Source organism: Bombyx mori, chromosome 21 (genome assembly GCF_030269925.1).
Source record: "Bombyx mori chromosome 21, ASM3026992v2".
In the NCBI taxonomy this organism is placed as follows: domain Eukaryota; kingdom Metazoa; phylum Arthropoda; class Insecta; order Lepidoptera; family Bombycidae; genus Bombyx; species Bombyx mori.
This window is the reverse complement of record NC_085127.1, coordinates 4952341-4969450: the sequence shown is the minus strand read 5'-3', so window position 1 is coordinate 4969450 and position 17110 is coordinate 4952341. Positions and strand designations below refer to the sequence as shown.

General features: G+C 35.5%; 2 protein-coding genes across 7 annotated transcripts in view; one reads left to right on the top strand and one right to left on the bottom strand.

Annotated features, from left to right (window-relative positions):
• The first annotated feature begins 5573 nt into the window (after window positions 1-5573).
• Window positions 5574-15724, top strand: LOC101737406 (mucin-2). Of its 4 annotated transcripts, none has more exons than XM_038018615.2 (6): window positions 5574-5792; window positions 6150-6374; window positions 8708-8784; window positions 9074-9253; window positions 9345-9403; window positions 9481-15724. In XM_038018615.2, the coding sequence occupies exons 2-6, from the start codon at window positions 6202-6204 to the stop codon at window positions 14929-14931; spliced, it is 5940 nt and encodes a 1979-aa protein (XP_037874543.1). In that variant the 5' UTR covers window positions 5574-5792; window positions 6150-6201; the 3' UTR covers window positions 14932-15724. The 4 variants fall into 4 exon arrangements, with proteins under 4 accessions (XP_037874543.1, XP_037874541.1, XP_037874542.1 ...); XM_038018614.2 differs by lacking the exon at window positions 5574-5792 and adding an exon at window positions 5937-6053; XM_062674669.1 differs by lacking the exon at window positions 5574-5792 and adding an exon at window positions 5940-6053 and having other exon boundaries at window positions 6131-6374.
• A 62-nt stretch (window positions 15725-15786) lies between these two features.
• The window catches only part of LOC101745246 (synaptic vesicle glycoprotein 2B), a 68702-nt gene continuing 67378 nt past the window's right edge, over window positions 15787-17110 (bottom strand). For all 3 annotated transcript variants that reach the window (XM_021350230.2, XM_004929568.4, XM_004929569.5), the window contains exon 11: window positions 15787-16732. In XM_021350230.2, coding sequence (XP_021205905.1) covers window positions 16549-16732 — 184 coding nt within the window. In that variant the 3' untranslated portion in view covers window positions 15787-16548. The remainder of the gene's footprint in view (window positions 16733-17110) is intronic.

Below are 17110 nucleotides of genomic sequence, written 5' to 3'. Positions count from 1 at the left end.
ATAGTTATATACCCGGTATGCTAGTGACACGCCATAGTCCCGAGATAGCTTTATGTTTTCTTATTCTTTAAGCCCTTTCTTTTATTTTTTCTTTTACTATTTTCTTTCTTTTAATCCTTTAATCAAGCCCTTAGTATTAATTACTTATCGGGCCCATAGCGTCTTATGATAATTGTTGTCAAAAAATAGTCATCAAAAAATAGAGAATACTTCATAAATTTCGATTTAATATACACAACATTACACATCATATAATATTTTGAGGAGACCTGATCTATTACTTCAGTACGTATTTAATTTTGATTGCAAGATGAGGTGAATTGAGAGCGGCGTGTATTAAGTATTCTATGTAAGTACGTACCAACGGCCGTTTGGTGTAGTGGTAAGTGACATGGTCACTACACAAAGGGGTCGCGGGTTCGAATCCCGCCAAGGGAAGATATTTGTATGATAAATATAAATGTCTTTTCCAGGGTTATGGATGTATATTAAATATATGTATGTGTATAATAAAAATCTTACATTTATTTCCGTTATCTGGTACCTGTAACACAAGTTCTTTACGAAGTTATCACGGGACCAGTTAACGTGGCGTGATTGTTAGTAAATATTTATTTATTATTATTATTTGTAATAAAAAAAAAAGTATCTTTGAGCCATAGAGTTCGTTCAATAAGTATTGCAGAAGAAATACTATAACCGTAACGGTAACCGTACCGTAAATCAGATTGCTTTTAAAAAAATATAAAAATCCGAAGATGTAATGAATTTATTTAAAACGTTGTTATAATTTGGTTTTCTGTGTATTTTCACTACACTTGCGTTACGTAAATGGTAAAAAAGAATTATATAATTACTATATTCAATATATATCATGAGCTATTATGTTCTATCGGTTGTGACTTTCAGCACGTACCACCTCGGTGACGTTGATATTGAACAGTTCGGATCTGTTCTGTTCAATTGCATAATAAAATCGATTGCCTTTTTTATTACTTAAATGAGTTTACGATCCACCCGATGTAAAGTGGTTACGTGGTAAAGCATAATGCTCATGAACACTTTGGCATGAGTGTAGCGTAGAAGAAGATATTATTATGTAAATCTATAACGGCTATTTTGAACGACTGTTGATTAAATCGGAATGTATGATTGCTTCGCGGCAGAAACTAGAGATATTGTAGTATCATTCCATGCGGGCTTACAGTACGCCCTACCTCCAGTAAATGCCAGTCTCCAGCGAATCCTTATTACTTAATAACAATAATAATCCGTAATACCTTTATGACACTTACAGGAATATCTGTAAATGGCAATACTGGAGCAATTATTTTTACAAAGTACAAACATCAAAACCCATTGCCAATGTGTGCTTCAAAAAAAAATTGCTCTTTAACGACAAGCATTGTAGGTGACTGAAGTTAGCCCCTCAAAAAAATTTTTGGTTCCTGTTTTCTACTTATTTTCTATTAATTCGTTTGTTCATCATTTGTTATTGATTGTTCACTGTTACTAATTGTTTGTTCTTCATTTATTTATTTAAAAAAATATATTTAAAAATATACCTACAACTTAGCCCCTCTAATGCAAATTTTTAATATTTTTTCGTCCTTAATGACTCTTAAATATTCATTTTCGATTGTTCTTATATAAAATACGTTTGTTCTCTTTCGAAATTACTCATTTTTTGTTTAATTAACTATTTGTATTAGTTGAATAAATGTATGCAAAATATGTGTATTGCGCATGCGTCAACTATAATGCCTCAACTTTCTACGCGGTTTTAATCGTGAAAAAAAAAACAATTATAAATACTGAAGGATCAATTAATTGGTATGCAGTTTAATTAAAAAAATTAAAAAATAAATAAATGAAATAATGTGCATTCGCGTAAAGTTAGACCAAATACATTTTTTCCATCCTCTTACCTATCGTATTAAAATGTTATTTTACTAATGTTAGGAATATAATTTCGACTGTGTAAAAAAGTTATTATAATGTATACCTACATTATCTCTTGAAAGATAAATAATGAACATATTTACATATTTGCTTATATTACCTATGTGAACTCCCTATCTTTTTTATACTTTCATAACGATGAGTAGGAGGATGGAAAAAATGTATTTGGTCTAACTTAACGCCAATGCACATTATTTCATTTATTTATTTTTTAATTTTTTTAATTAAACTGTATACCAATTAATTGCTCCTTCAGGATTTATATTTGTTTTTTTTTTCACGTTTAAACCGCGTAGAAAGTTTAGGCATTATAGTTGACGCATGCGCAGTACACATATTTTGCATACATTTATTCAACTAATAAAAATAGTAAATTAAACAAAAAACGAGTAATTTCGAAAGAGAACAAACGTGTTTTATATAAGAACAATCGAAAATGAATATTTACGAGTCATTAAGGATGAAAAAATATTAAAAATTGCATTAGAGGGGCTAACTTGTAGGTATATTTTTAAATATATTTTTTTAAATAAATAAATGCCGAACAAACAATTATTAACAGTAAACAATCATGAACAAATGATGAACAAACGAATTAATAGAAAATAAGTATAAAATAAGAAAACAAAATTTTTTTTTAGGGGCTAACTTCTTTTACCTAAGCATTGTCTAGTATCTGTATCATATCTGTATATACAATTTATTTACTTAAGCAGTGTAGAGAAAAATTATAATTCAAAATCTTCCAACAACTATGAAATCATATTAATGTAGTAGTTACAAACGGAATAAAGTGACCTAAGTTGAAAAAATTTCATTTAATAACTTTAGACGCGATGTTTTAATTTACATTAGTTGGTACAGTGGCGCCACCGTTATTGGCCGTGTTTCGACGGCCACTTTTTGAAATTCACACAGTGCGTTCCTTATCTCTATCCTCCATTACTTTTAAAAAAAAATTTTATTGCCTTTGTAGGCAGACGAACATACGGCTCACCTGATGGTAAGTGGTCACCGTCGCTCATGGACGTCAGTAATGCCGGGGCCAGAGCCAAGCCGCTGCCTACCATTAAGTACTCTCCGCAAGCCTCGTTTGAAGAAGGACATGTCATCGCGCTAAATAAAACAACTTGTAGAATTTGTTACTCTGAGATCTTGTTTTTTTATACAATTAGTACTTTACATATTCTAAGTACCGATCCAGTAGGCACCGATTAAAAACCCGAAAAATGAGGTCCTTTTACAGTTTTGATTAAAACATTTTCAATGCATTTTTATGACCTTTTGGCAGCTACAAATTTTACATACACACGTACGCAGAACGACTTCAATCTATTCTGAAAGCTACAAAAAAGGTGACGCAAAAGAACAGGAGAATGAAAATTTAGTGTATTATCTATAGTGTATTTAAATCTATAGAGATAAATAATAAATTATAAAGAGTTTTACAAAACTGTATTCTAATAGTAACATAAAATATAATCTGCTTAAGTATTTAATTACAGACCCTAGATAAAGATGAAAAAGTAATTTGAAGACAGACTTATTACTTTTATAAATACCTAGGATAGTGTTGCTGTCAGACTAATATCTGAACTTGAAGATTCGAAATCTTATGCATAGATAAAAACAAATTTCTTCCTAATTATGCCCATTTAATAGTTATCGAGTAACTAAAGTAAGAAAGACGCATACGACGAACCCAGAGGATGATAGACTTTCATACTTTTGTCATTTGGATTTCGGTGAGAATCATGCCGTTAAACAATCATGACAAAAATTATAATAATTTCGACTTTTCAATGCATTGTACAAATAAAATAAAAAACTGGCGATGTGCGGATTTCACAGTTTTGAATATTGCGAGAGACTACCTGTGAGCCGTCTTCGCATTACATTAGTATAACTAGACATGAATGTCATAAAATGAAAGCTTGACTATAGTAAGCTTGCAAGAAAGGCATCTCATGTACTGTAGTCATAGACCTATATAGTAGGGACACGACATATTGTTCTATACGTACAATTGCTTATATAAATAGCACCCATTTTGAAGGCACATACATAAACATATATCTATCTCGTTCTTACTCAGAACTTTAACTCGCAGGAAAACAATATAACAGTATTTCAGTGCGTACATAAAATGAAACATGAATATACGTAAATATCTCCGTCTCCGTCTAATGAGGCCGAAAATCCGCCATGTTTAGCGCGCCAAATGTCATTGTCACGTCAGTTCGGCCGTCTGTTTTGGGTTGTACATTATTTATTGACTATGATATCGATTTAATATGATTGATTATATAAAATTTCATAATTGATCATGCTTAAAACATACAAAAATAATAATTAAAACGTATTTTATAGGATCTCAAGAAAGTCGATGTCCTAAAACTATTATCTATATGTATTTAAATTCATTTTGGAGCCCTCATCCGAAAAATCCATTTTTCGGTCGGAATCTATTGATCATGACACTAATCATAAATACCACTTTAAAATATGTCATCAAAACATATTTAGACATTCTGTTTAGATATTTCGGGAAAAAGGCTACCGACAAAATCTCTTCGGAACTATTTAAATAAAATAGTTTTATTCCGCAGTGAGTAAAACACTATTGTAAATTTGTTAAATATTTAATAATTAAGTGATATTAGAGAGGAAGTCACAAGGAATGAGGTTTTTTTTTTTTTATTTTTTTTTTATTGCTTAGATGGGTGGACGAGCTCACAGCCCACCTGTTGTTAAGTGGTTACTGGAGCCCATAGACATCTACAACGTAAATGCGCCACCCACCTTGAGATATAAGTTGTAAGGTCTCAGTATAGTTACAACGGCTGCCCCACCCTTCAAACCGAAACGCATTACTGCTTCACGGCAGAAATAGGCAGGGCGGTGGTACCTACCCGTGCGGACTCACAAGAGGTCCAACCACCAGTAAACCCGTGCGGACTCACAGAGGTCCTACCACCAGTGAATTTGTTTGTAATTAATGAATAAATGTTCTGTAGGTGTTTTTTTTTTCACGCGGTCCCTTGATAAGTTTAAAATTTGAATCACTCTCAAGCGAAAGTGATTCAAATGGTGCAGCGCACCTTCCTTGGGGTGCGCTGCGGTAGTATGTTACGGACTTTAGAGTCAGCAAAACAATTAAAATAGATTGTAATAGTCTAAGAAAAACACGTACTCAAAATACGATAACATTTAGCATGCTAGAAATGGGCTGATGGCTTTGAACTACGCCATATCTTTATGTTTTGCGACAAACGACAACTTTATAAAATCAGTGTAGCAACTTTTAAAAATCATCATATCGTTTACTTGGCAAATTCGAAGGACGAACTTGTCTTAGATTTCACCCATCTAAATCATATCATATTTGCACATAACAATATACCTACTTACTTCCCATTAAAGTATAAATTCTACAAATAAATAATACTCAACAATATTTAAAATAAAATGAGCCAAGAAGGTTTATCGATAAAACCTGATAACATTTAAATCTTTTGTACAGCACTAAAGCCGCCATGTTTTGTGGCCAGATGACGTCACAGTGGCACGAAATTTTGGTTGACGTTTCATTTCCATAGGTTTCCTACTTCATTGACTGTAGTTTAACACACAAATTGCTTACAACTTTCACAAGTTTGATTTCGAAGCTTATGAACAAGAAAGGCAAAAGAGTACAACGCATGAAGTCTATGTTGGTTGTGGTAGTTGTGTAGCTCCGCAAAATCGACTAAAATTTGCTTTTTCACAACACTATTTTTTATGTATGTTGGTATCTGCTGACGCCAACCTCAAAATTGTCTTCCGCCTGGGTATTTTTATTCCTTTTTTATTGCAGAACTATAAATATTGAAAAAAAAAGTATTAAAAATATTGTAAATATTCAGTAAATAATATTAAAAGAATGTTTATTTGCCAATAAGTAATTAATCAGTAGTATTTGCCCTCTTTTATTAAATCAGTGGTACCACAATAAGAAACACGCAGAATAATTTCGTACGCAGTCGGTGATATTTACAACTAATATTTTGCTACTGTTTTGACAAATAGAGGGCAAAAGACTTTATTTAATGGTTGTGAGACTCGTATTTATGAAATAATTGCGGTATGATTTAAATCATGTGTTAATATATGGTTAATTATGTATTAGCGGTTCCGCTCTGTTACAGTGACTTCTTGACAAAATATGGTCGTGCATTTTGCATAAAAAGATAAGTGGAGATGAGTGAACAGAGTGAAGTTAAATATTTAGATGGAGAGATAGTTTGGGTGAAATTGGGCTCATGCTGGTGGCCCAGTGAAGTAGTGGCCCCAGAGAAGCTTCCATCCGACTTGTTGTCTTCTTTTCGGAAGCCTCCTATAGCTATCGTGAAATTCTTCCAGGAGGACGCATAGTAAGTATTTTAGTGTAATTCTTTGTTAAAGTACGTGCTAACATTCATAGAACATGATATTAAATTAACCCTTTTGCCTTCCTTTGTTGATTTGTTTATTTAATAATAATTACTTTTAAAATTATAATTGTAAGATTTGTTAAATATAATTCAAATATAACATGTATTTAAATCTAATTAATAAAATTAATTCCATGTAAAAAGTTGAGAAGACCTTAATATCAAATCTTGTAAATGTTTTGAAACTTTGTCCGGTATGTCTTCCAAAAGAAAATAATTAAGTATTAGACTATGAGTAAATTGTGGTTCTGAACTATGGATAAAAATAGTGTAAATTTTAAGTTAAACAAACATTTTATTGAAATTAAAAAATAACCAATATGCTACTGTAATCTTACAAAAATAATAGCACGAAAAAGCTGTCGTGACAGCTTCAAGGTTCATTAATATATTTCATACTGAACATGCTATTGTCAATAGTTATTTTGAGTGCCAATGGGAATCAACTAATACACTAAATATGTATTTTGTAAATTGTAAATTTATGAGATTTTTCCTCACACGATTTTTGAAAATCACCACGTTTTTATTATATTCCGTTCCATTGCCTAGCATCTGACATATGAGGTGACAGTTTTTCTTTGTCCTTTGTCTCTCCGGAACAGATAGTGTGAAAATAATATTTTACTCTTATTGACCTGCCTGGTTTTAAGCAGTTACTAACACTACATGGATATGACAATGCTGTCACCCACCTTGAGGCCTGAGTATGAAGGCACAAATATATAACAGCTATCCGACGCATGAAACGAGAATGCATATCTTTTTTGTAGTAGTCTCCCTGTAGACATGCACAATTTTTTAATTGCCCTTGTAGGCAGCACACGGTCCACCTGATGGTGAGTGGTTGCCGTCGCCCATGGACTTAGCAATGCCAGGAGCAGAGCCAAGCCGCTGCCTACCGCTTCAATTTACATCTTTACTATCTTCTTTAGTAGAAATAAAGTAAATATGATGTTGATGTGTGAGTTGAGGTGGGCTAGGTTCTGTTCGCCTCGACGACTCGTCGGTCGGGCGTCCTCGGGGTGGCGCCGCGTGTCTGGTTGTAGTGTTGACCGCGGGAACCCCCCTACTCTGACAGGGTTTTGACTCCGAACGGAGATCGGACATCGGGTGTAAGAGTGCAGGGGAGTCGTTTAGTGGGTGGGCTAGGTTCTGTCAACTTTTTGTGGGTGTGTATGATGCCACACTCACAAAGAACAAATATGAATGAATAATCTGAAGTCGCCTGTATGTTGTGTGGTGTATATGGACTGTAGTTATTCTAAATGTGCATTTCATGTACTTAAAGTGCATATATGCCAGTATGAAAACCAACAGTGAGAATGCGTTTGATATAATCATTGCTTCATATAGAAAATTGTCTTGTTTATTTGTAATCAGTATCCACATATGGACAGAAAGAGGGGAACACAACAAAATATTTCTTTTTAAAAGCTATTATATGCCAAAATTTGGATAGGTTTTTTTTTTTAATTATGTAAAGTAAATAAAAAAGCGAAAATAATTGACAAAAGAAAAGGAAGTTCTAAAATAAAAAATATATATATTATATTCCCACTAGCTCAAACTAAACTTAATTGGATATGCCAAAAATTGAAAATAGATTTGTTTTCCTAAATCCAAGATTTGCTGATGCCCTGTGATCTCAGGAATCCTGAGGCTTGTAGACCTCACATAATGAAAGCGAATGAACTTTCTCTGAATCTCTTCATTTTCCGCATTTGTACATGCTGTTGAACCTTGAATTTCTCCAAGCTCTTTTCTGTCTTGTACTTTTATACATATCTAAAGCTTTAACCACACACATTATTTATTTTTCTTGTCATTTTCTTTTTTCTAAAAATGTTCTCAATTTTTGAATACTGCAATGGACAATTGGAAATAGGGTTGATGATATAGGTAAATGAATAGTACTGGATATCATGGTTTAATTCTTGTACACCATCTAAAATATTCTGTCATATATAAATGGGGTTTAAAAGAATAAAAAAAAACAAGTTACATGATTTAAAGAGTAAAATAAGAGTCAACGAAAATTTGTGGAAAATTATAAAACGGCATAGTAAAGTATGACGTTAATTGTTTCCGTAATTTGAAAATATTCAGTTGTAAACAAAATATAAACAAAACTAATAATTCTAGTCACTTATAAAAGATATATTTCTTTATGTACTATAAAATTTCACAAGAGGTAATCTTTGGTAGAGTTAAAAGTATCTAAACAACTAACAAAATCTAAACAAAACAATTAATTTATTTAATGTTTTCAGTGAATATGTGAAGAACGAGAATTCTATCTCCAAATATGAATGTAGCCGGAAAATTGATTTTATCAAAAAAGGACTTTGTAAGTATAAATATTTTTCAACATTTTCAAATATAAATATGGAGTATGTAATCTGAAAAAATATATTTATAGTCTTTACTCTCTGTAGCAGTAGAGGTAGACCTAAGAAAAATGGATGGATTGTGTGAAAGATGATATTGTAAGAGGGGAGTGAGTGAAGAAATGGTATATGCTAGAGGAGCATGTAAGGATAAAACATGTTGCGCCGACCCTAGGTGACTGGTAGAAGGGCAGGAGAATGATGATGACTCACTGTAGCAGTTTTCACAGAATATGTTTTTCATTTTAGATATGTATAGAACTAAACATGGTCTAATGGAAAAATTCCCTGATGATGTAATTCATGCTGAAACATCTGTGGGAGGTGACCCAGACATCCTCTCCAGGGAAGAATTTCAAGAACCGAAAAGGCAAAGCTATGCTGGGCTCTTTGGCGATCCTAGGAAGACACCTAGCTCTGTGAAGAAAGGTACTTAGATTAAAAATTTTAACCAGTTGCACTCTAAACTTAAATTAATAATAATCTCATTAATATTTACATTTATGATTTAATTACATAGGTAAGAGCGGAAAAAGCAGACAAAATGAATCTCTGCAAAACTTCACACCTACAAGAAAGGTAAATATTATAAATTAAAAAGAATAATTATGAATGTTATTTGAAAAAACTCACTTGTCTAATTTTGAAATTTTCAGATGAAAGAAAAAACAGATTACAAAGTACACATTTTAGTACAAGGTTCAAAAACACCTTGTACTGAGACCACTCAGGATATTTCATCAACGCCTTCTACAAGTGGAATTAATGCTGAGAATAACACATTAGAAGCTAAAACTGAACATGAAAATGAGGAAACTCAGAATGTTGAGAAACCAGTTTCTTCGAACTTTTCCACGCCGCTACCGTCTAGTTCCGGAATATATGCATGTCATGCTTGTCCATTTACAACAACGCGTTTGAATGTATTAATTCTACACAACAAAACTCATAGTCTTTCTTTTATGCCATATACACCATCACCTGTTCGTAAAAAGACCCTGACAAAAAAACCAAAATCATCTGTCAAGAACTCCGAAACCCGCAAGTCACGAATTCTGAAGGCCGATAAAGCAGTCAAGAAAGTATCAGAAGTAAAAAAACGACCAGCCGATGAAGTTTCTGTGACTATTGAAGAAATTAAAAAGACGAAAACTGATGAAGAAATCAAGAGCAGCTTATTAGCAGATTGGGATGATATTGATGAAGACTCAAATGATGAGTCCTCAACAATAGTGATGACAGGATCACCTGAAGTTGGAGTGGCAGTCGAGTCTCCTGCAGTTCCTACGCCAGCAGAAGTACCGAGTGCTCAGGTCCCTGCCGATGTAGTCGTGATTGTCGAAAAGAAATCCGATGACTCCCCTATAACTGAAAAAGCTGAGAGTTCAAGTGACTCAAAATACGAATTTTGTGAAGATGAAGACTGGACAATTGAAACAGATGCTGGTAGGAAAATACCAAGAGTAAAAAATCCGAAACGGAAAGATGAGGCAAAAAGCTTGGACGAAGATGAGGTTGCTAGAGAAGTAGCTGATATACTAAGTAAGACCAACGTCCCAGAGCTACCGTCCGTTCCGGAACCTTTAAAAGCGGAGGAAAATTTTCCTGAACCTCCAGTTGTTAAGTCACCAGATAAAAGTCGTGACAATTTCCCAGAGAAACCAGCTGAGAATCCTGTGATTGATCCTATACCAACTAAAGCTATTTTCAAAACGAAAACATTTTTTCGTAGTCGACACTCTAGAAGCCAAGACGCCATCGGGAAATATGTAGCAGAGCAGTTAAATGCAGTTGAAAGGATGGACATATCTGAAAGTGAAATTAATGGATCTGATGCCGTTTCCTCTCCGGAAGCAAGGGATTCACCACCTATAGAACCGGTGAAAGTAGCACGCTTAGCACCGAAAATACAACTAAAGAAAATGAAGGCAGAGGCGGCGCAATTACGCGAAAAAGAAAAGAATGCAGAAATCTCTGAGTGTTTTACAGACGACAACCAATTTGGCGATTACATGTCAAAAGCAACAGAATCTATGGACATTGATAAAACCGCAGGAGTGACCCTACCTAAAAATGTTTCCGTAAAAACAACAACAATGGATGTGTTGTATCCAACACAAGAAATCAAACCAATAAATGCTGATACACCTGATATAAGATCTCCCATAAAGATAAATAAAGTTGAGCGACACCCTGAAATAACAACTGAACCCAGAAAGACGGATAATAATTCTGTAGAAAACCAAGTGCTGAATCAGGAAAAAGCTGAAATTTCCATTTCTAAACCTCGCCCAGAAATTATTGAAAAAATAGTCACACCTAAAAAAATATATGAGCCACGATACATGAATGAGTCGACGGCTTCAGCAGTAGATGCTTTATTGAGCGTATCACGAGAGGCGGATCGTGTGACGCGCGTCATCAGTAACGATCCACCCGAAGATTTATTCGAAGATGATAATAAAGATAGCTTAAACATCAACGGTAATTATTTACAAAATATGGAATACGATAATGGTAATAGTGACCGAGTAAACGAGCCCATAACAACTATTGAAAAAGATAAAGCAGAACTGGAAAAAATCATCGATAATAATATCATTCAGACACGTATCTGTAGCGACGAATCGACACAGCCTAGTACTTTGAGTAAAATGCAAATTGACGACACTAATCAAGATATTGAAAGCAACGATGGATCGGTAAAAGAGGTTGATGTACCAATGAACCATACTGTCATGCCAATAGAGACGGTGCCATCAGAATCTGATCTGCAAATTGCCGAGACTCTTATCAATCTCCCGTCAACAGCAATTCAGTCAAAACCCAACGAACACCACGAGAATCTTACAATGCAACTCGCAATCGAAACTGAAAAGGATCATCAAATAATATTAAAATCAAACGAAAATGTACCTTCTGAGCAGGTCTCGCCTAGTTTAGGGGCGAAAAGTTTTTCAACAGAAATTGTGCCCATGAAAGACTCTATAACTGCAACTGGTAATGGCAATGTTAACTATCGTTACGAAACTGAGCAAGAAAAAAGCGAAAACTTGAATGCTGCCAAATCATTAGTACAGATGTCAGAAACTATAGATCATCAAATAAATATTATTGAATCGAATCAAAATAGTGATAAGAAAATGTCTAACACAAAAGCATTCAAAATTGAAGACCAAAGTTTTGATAGTGTCATAGAACAAAAAGTGTCGTTATTGTCAAACAGTGACAACAACAATGAACCAAACATCAGTATGAATGCTAAAATAGAAACAGCGACGCCTAAATTGTTGAAAATTTTAGAAAAACCATGCCTACCAAAAGTGTCTCCATCCAGTTCAAAGCAAATAATACTACCGAGGAAAGAAAATATCCTTAATTTTGATGTTGCCAAATCGGCATTAAAAGGAAAGGCACAATCTACAAAACAAAAAATTATAATCCGACGAACCACTCCGAACAAAAACGTTATTAACAATATGACTTCTGAAATTTCTACATCGTCGGACAAGATTATACTATCCAGAACTAACAATCCTGCGCAAGACCCTTCGTCGGTACAGACGTACACTATTAAAACATCACCAGAGGTTTCGTCGGACGCTAACACGATAATAATACAGCAAAAAATTAGAAAAGTAGCCAAGCCACCTGCGAAACTTCAGAAAATAAGACCTCAGAATTCTTTGATAGTGCCTATGAATGAGAAGAAGACCCTGAATAACTCAACACCAACCGACGATACTATGTTCGATATTAATTCGATGCCTATCGTTTTGTCTGAAGATTTGTTAACGGCAGAGAATATCGAAAAAATGCCCGTAGTCATGTCCGGCAACAGTACAGTTTCGAATCCATCCAAATTGATTAAAACGAAAATTACATCCGAGGCAAATGATAAAGTGCCGATTAGTGCGACACCTACTAAACCTGAAGTAAAAACTTTACTTATGAACCCCGTCAGTGAAGTTAATAAAGTTACAACTCCTAACATCCTTTCTAAATCATCTAAATTGCGAGGTGCTAAACCTATGCTGGTAATAGATAAAACCACTGGGAAACAAAAGATTATAATGACAAAACCTGAAACTACTGTCAAAGAAACAAAGCAGGCTCCTACGGTGGTCCAATCTGCTCAGGGTGGAAAAACTGAAAAATTCATTATTCTACCAACACCGAATTCTCCGCGGCCGAGTCGGACCCAAAAAATTGTAATCGATCCCCAAACTGGGAAGACTCACGTGCTTGTTTCGAAGGGACCAGAAACAACTGGCAATCCTGTCGATAATAAGCCGGTTTCTGCTAAATTGTTGCCGTCATCAACCGATGCCACTACACCGGGCAATACCGTTATGATCATCACCAATGCTCAGGGAGCACAATCTAGAATACTACTGACACCAGAACATGAAAAAATTTTATTCCCAAATAAACAACAACCAAACGTTTCCCAATTAAAAAGTATAGCTCATCGCCTAACATCTAATACGAATACGCAGAAAACTGTAACCACGATTGCTACCACAGTAAAAGCTCAACCTCAATCTGCTGCAGTTCAAAAAACTCAAACTAGGATCGTGCCAAAACAGAAAAGTACGATCATAACTTCTAAAGGTCAACTCATCGTTGGGGGTCGAGTTTCTACTACTGCACACAATATAGCTCCCATGCCTGAAATACGACCTGCCCCGAAACGAATAGTCACATCCGAACCAAAAAAAATAGTTCAGACAATACATAAAACTACCACTGAACCCCTAATATTTCTGCAACAAAAATCCGGTACAATGATGCAATTAACCGCAGCGCAATTCGAACATCTACAAAAAACGGGTCAAATAGTGCAGAAGCCTGCCACGCCGGCCCAAGAAAAGAAAATTTTAATTCAAAAGTCAATTACAATACCACAAAACGAAACTGCAGTCACTCAAATTCAAAAATCAAGAGCTAGGAAACAAATTACCGAGTCTCCAGCGCCGTTAAAGAAAATTAAACAGGAGATAGCGATCGCACCGGCTCCCTCGCCGAACTCGGTGCCGATGCCGGTTCTGGCTCCCCTTTCGTCTGGCCCTTCAGTGGCTTCGACCACAGCAAATGCTTTTCCGCAAACCACTTCAACGTATACCGAATATGAAAATTTCGAGGAACTCTTACCTTCTACCGCAATAGCAAAGCAAGTCGAGAGTGTGGTATCGCAACCAGAACAGGCCACTGCGCCGCTACCGGCTCCCCTCGCCGACAGTCACCTGTTGGCGGTGCCCGGAGAACCATTCGGAGGACCGCCTGGTTCTTTTTACTTATGCGTTGAAGATAATGGCACTCTTACGCCTATCGACAATCGGCCATTGATTTTAGAAAACAATCAGCTTGTCCCCATGGCGGTGGAGCCTTTACAAGTAATCGCTCCTCAACCTGAGCGCAGAGATATCTTGGAAGCGGCCCTGGCGAATAGTGACGTGTTTCACGCAGACACACCTCGGGACGACGCGCCCGATTTTAGGGACTTGAATGCTAACGTTTCGGTTCATTGTCGCGTATCAGAGACTAGTAGCACCTTAAATCAACCAATAATGACGCCGGTCGAGATGCCAACAAAGGCAGACAGCGAGCCGACCGTACCGTCGAATTTAGAAGACGGCTTAGCGGTCATCGGCGTGACCCCGCACACAGTGCCTACCTCCTTAGAACTACCGATAACGGTCACCGATCCCAGAATAGCCCCCAAGATGACGGATCCGTTAAGCAGCAATAATTACGGAACAACACTCTTAACGTCGCCCAACACAGAAATGACGTTCGTATCTACAGAGGAATCCACGACTCCAATGACCGCTACTATGTCAATGCCTTTATTAAACGAAGACGATTCCGTCGGGAAATCGATGCCGATTTTAACCGATGACATCGCGGAGAAAACTATTTCGTCAGTAGAATCGAACGCTGCATCTCCGTCGTCGGGGGGAGGCCGCGAGGCGGAGAGTGAGGACAGCGCGCAATGGACACGACGCCTATTCACGCCTGGCTCCGATATCTCAGAGACGTCTGCTGAAATACCATTACAACCCTCACTTCAGTTGTCTGTTAACGAGGCGTCCCGCCAATGCTAAACGGTTGGATACGACAGTTGTGATCGAGTCATTATATTTTGCAATTAATTATTATAGAAAGAAAGACTATTACATTATAAAAGAGTTCTGTGCAATAGATGTCTAATGAATGGTATGCTGCCTTTTAAGTCTTAAAAATTATGAATGTTTTCATTTGTTAGATTAGGTAATGAGGTTCGTTGTCAATGGTGCCCGAATATCTAGGATGTAGACTGCGTGCGTTTGAAACGTGCGCATCATCGGAGATTGTAAATATAAAGTAAGAATGTGGTTTTAGATCGTGTCTCATTTCGTGTTTGGAAAAGAAAAACAAAATATGAGTTCTCTGCTTTCACAGCATTCAATATATAAAATATAGGTTTTAAGAATTTACAAATGTAAATTAAATTGATTTATGATATTGTTGAAATCATATGTGTAATATATAAAATTAGTTGAATAGTATTTTTGTAATTTCTATCCAGTTCGAAGTGTTAAAAGCAGCATGGACTATGATAATAATTAAAGTGATGCTGTCTCGTGATTGAGAATGATGCAGTCGTAGGCGGTGGGACGCCTGAAACTGGTCGTCGAGTCGGTAACATACTGAATGAAATGACTAATATCATAGCGTTAATGTTAATATTAAGTACAATAAATTACATACTGTTATAATTATTTTTAAAAAAAACGTCAGAGCACTTTGATTTTGTGAGTGATCTATGTCTGGATTTAGGACCGGTCTATGAGAAGAATGTAGGATATACTTCTGCGTATGTATGTAGTTTTTATTAAATAAAATTTTAATTAATCAGTTTTGTTGTTAATCTCCCTTTGTGTTGTAAGTCGATTGAAAGGAATGAAATAAAATTCATGTTACGTCTTTAAGATGATTTATTCATCATATTACGTTTTACATTTTTATCATCAACATAAAACTAAAATCTGAAATGTGCAATGAATTTACAGCACGGAATTTGTTTGGATTTTATTATTCAATGAAACAATGCAACACCAAACAAATCTTAATAGCACAAATCAGACATTATTCACTACATTCTACTAACTAGGGTAACAATTTTTATAAATTCGTAATAAGAAAATAGTTGCTTATTATACAACATCGATATGAAATGATAAAACTTAACCTATAATACTCGTAAAATGTCCGTTATGAAACTAAGTTTCGGTGTTACCAAAATAAAAAATAAAAACAACAGTCGACGCTTCGAATTTTTAGGTAGAAAATTTTAAAATTAATTTGTACCTTAATTTAAAAGACACAAACTTTAAAAAATAGGTACAACAATCGGTCATCCGATGAGATTGATGCTGATGATATCATATAACACAGCTAAGGGCTACGTCCTCTTCGGACATCAAATGGGCATTGAATCATCAGGCGACTTTGGAAATGGCTTTCAAAATTTTATCTTGATTAATTGTTTTATTTTAATATCTATTCTAGTAACCTCGAGAAGTCATACTAGATTCACAGAACTAGCGATTAATTGCCCTATTAAAATATCTTAAAACAGCCGGTCAGTGTTACCATCGGCAAGAAATGTTTATGATATTTATACTGGCAAAAACCGGTATAACGGTCCACCGCTTTAATTCGGTGTGAATGATGAAATGTTATTGTAAAGCTTGTCGCGTTGTGTTGGGCAGGAAGAGACACATGAGGCCGCCTCCGGCGAGCAACACGGCCACAATGAACGTCGGCGCCGGACAGTACGTGTCCAGTAGGGCTGCGATCACGACGTTGCCAATTATACCACCTAGTCGAGCTGCTACCATCGAAACCGCCACACCCGTAGCTCTGGAACAACAAAACGATACGATTAATAACCTTTATGTGGAAAATCCTGTAATGATATTCTCAGGTAACCTGGAATTGTCATTTTCACAGTTAATTACCTAACAGATAAAAGGATAATAAGGGCGATAATAACGAAACCAGATTGGGTGCTTTTATTAAATGTACTCTTTTATTGTAAATATAAAAATATGGGAATTCATTGACATTGTTCGTTCGTTTGAAAAAAAAAATTATTGCTTAGATGGGTAGATGAGTTCACAGCCCACCTGGTGTTAAGTGGTTACTGGAGCCATCTACAACGTAAATGCGCCACCCACTTTGAGATATAAAGTCTCAGTAAAGTTACAACGGCTACCTCACCCTTCAAACCGAAACGCA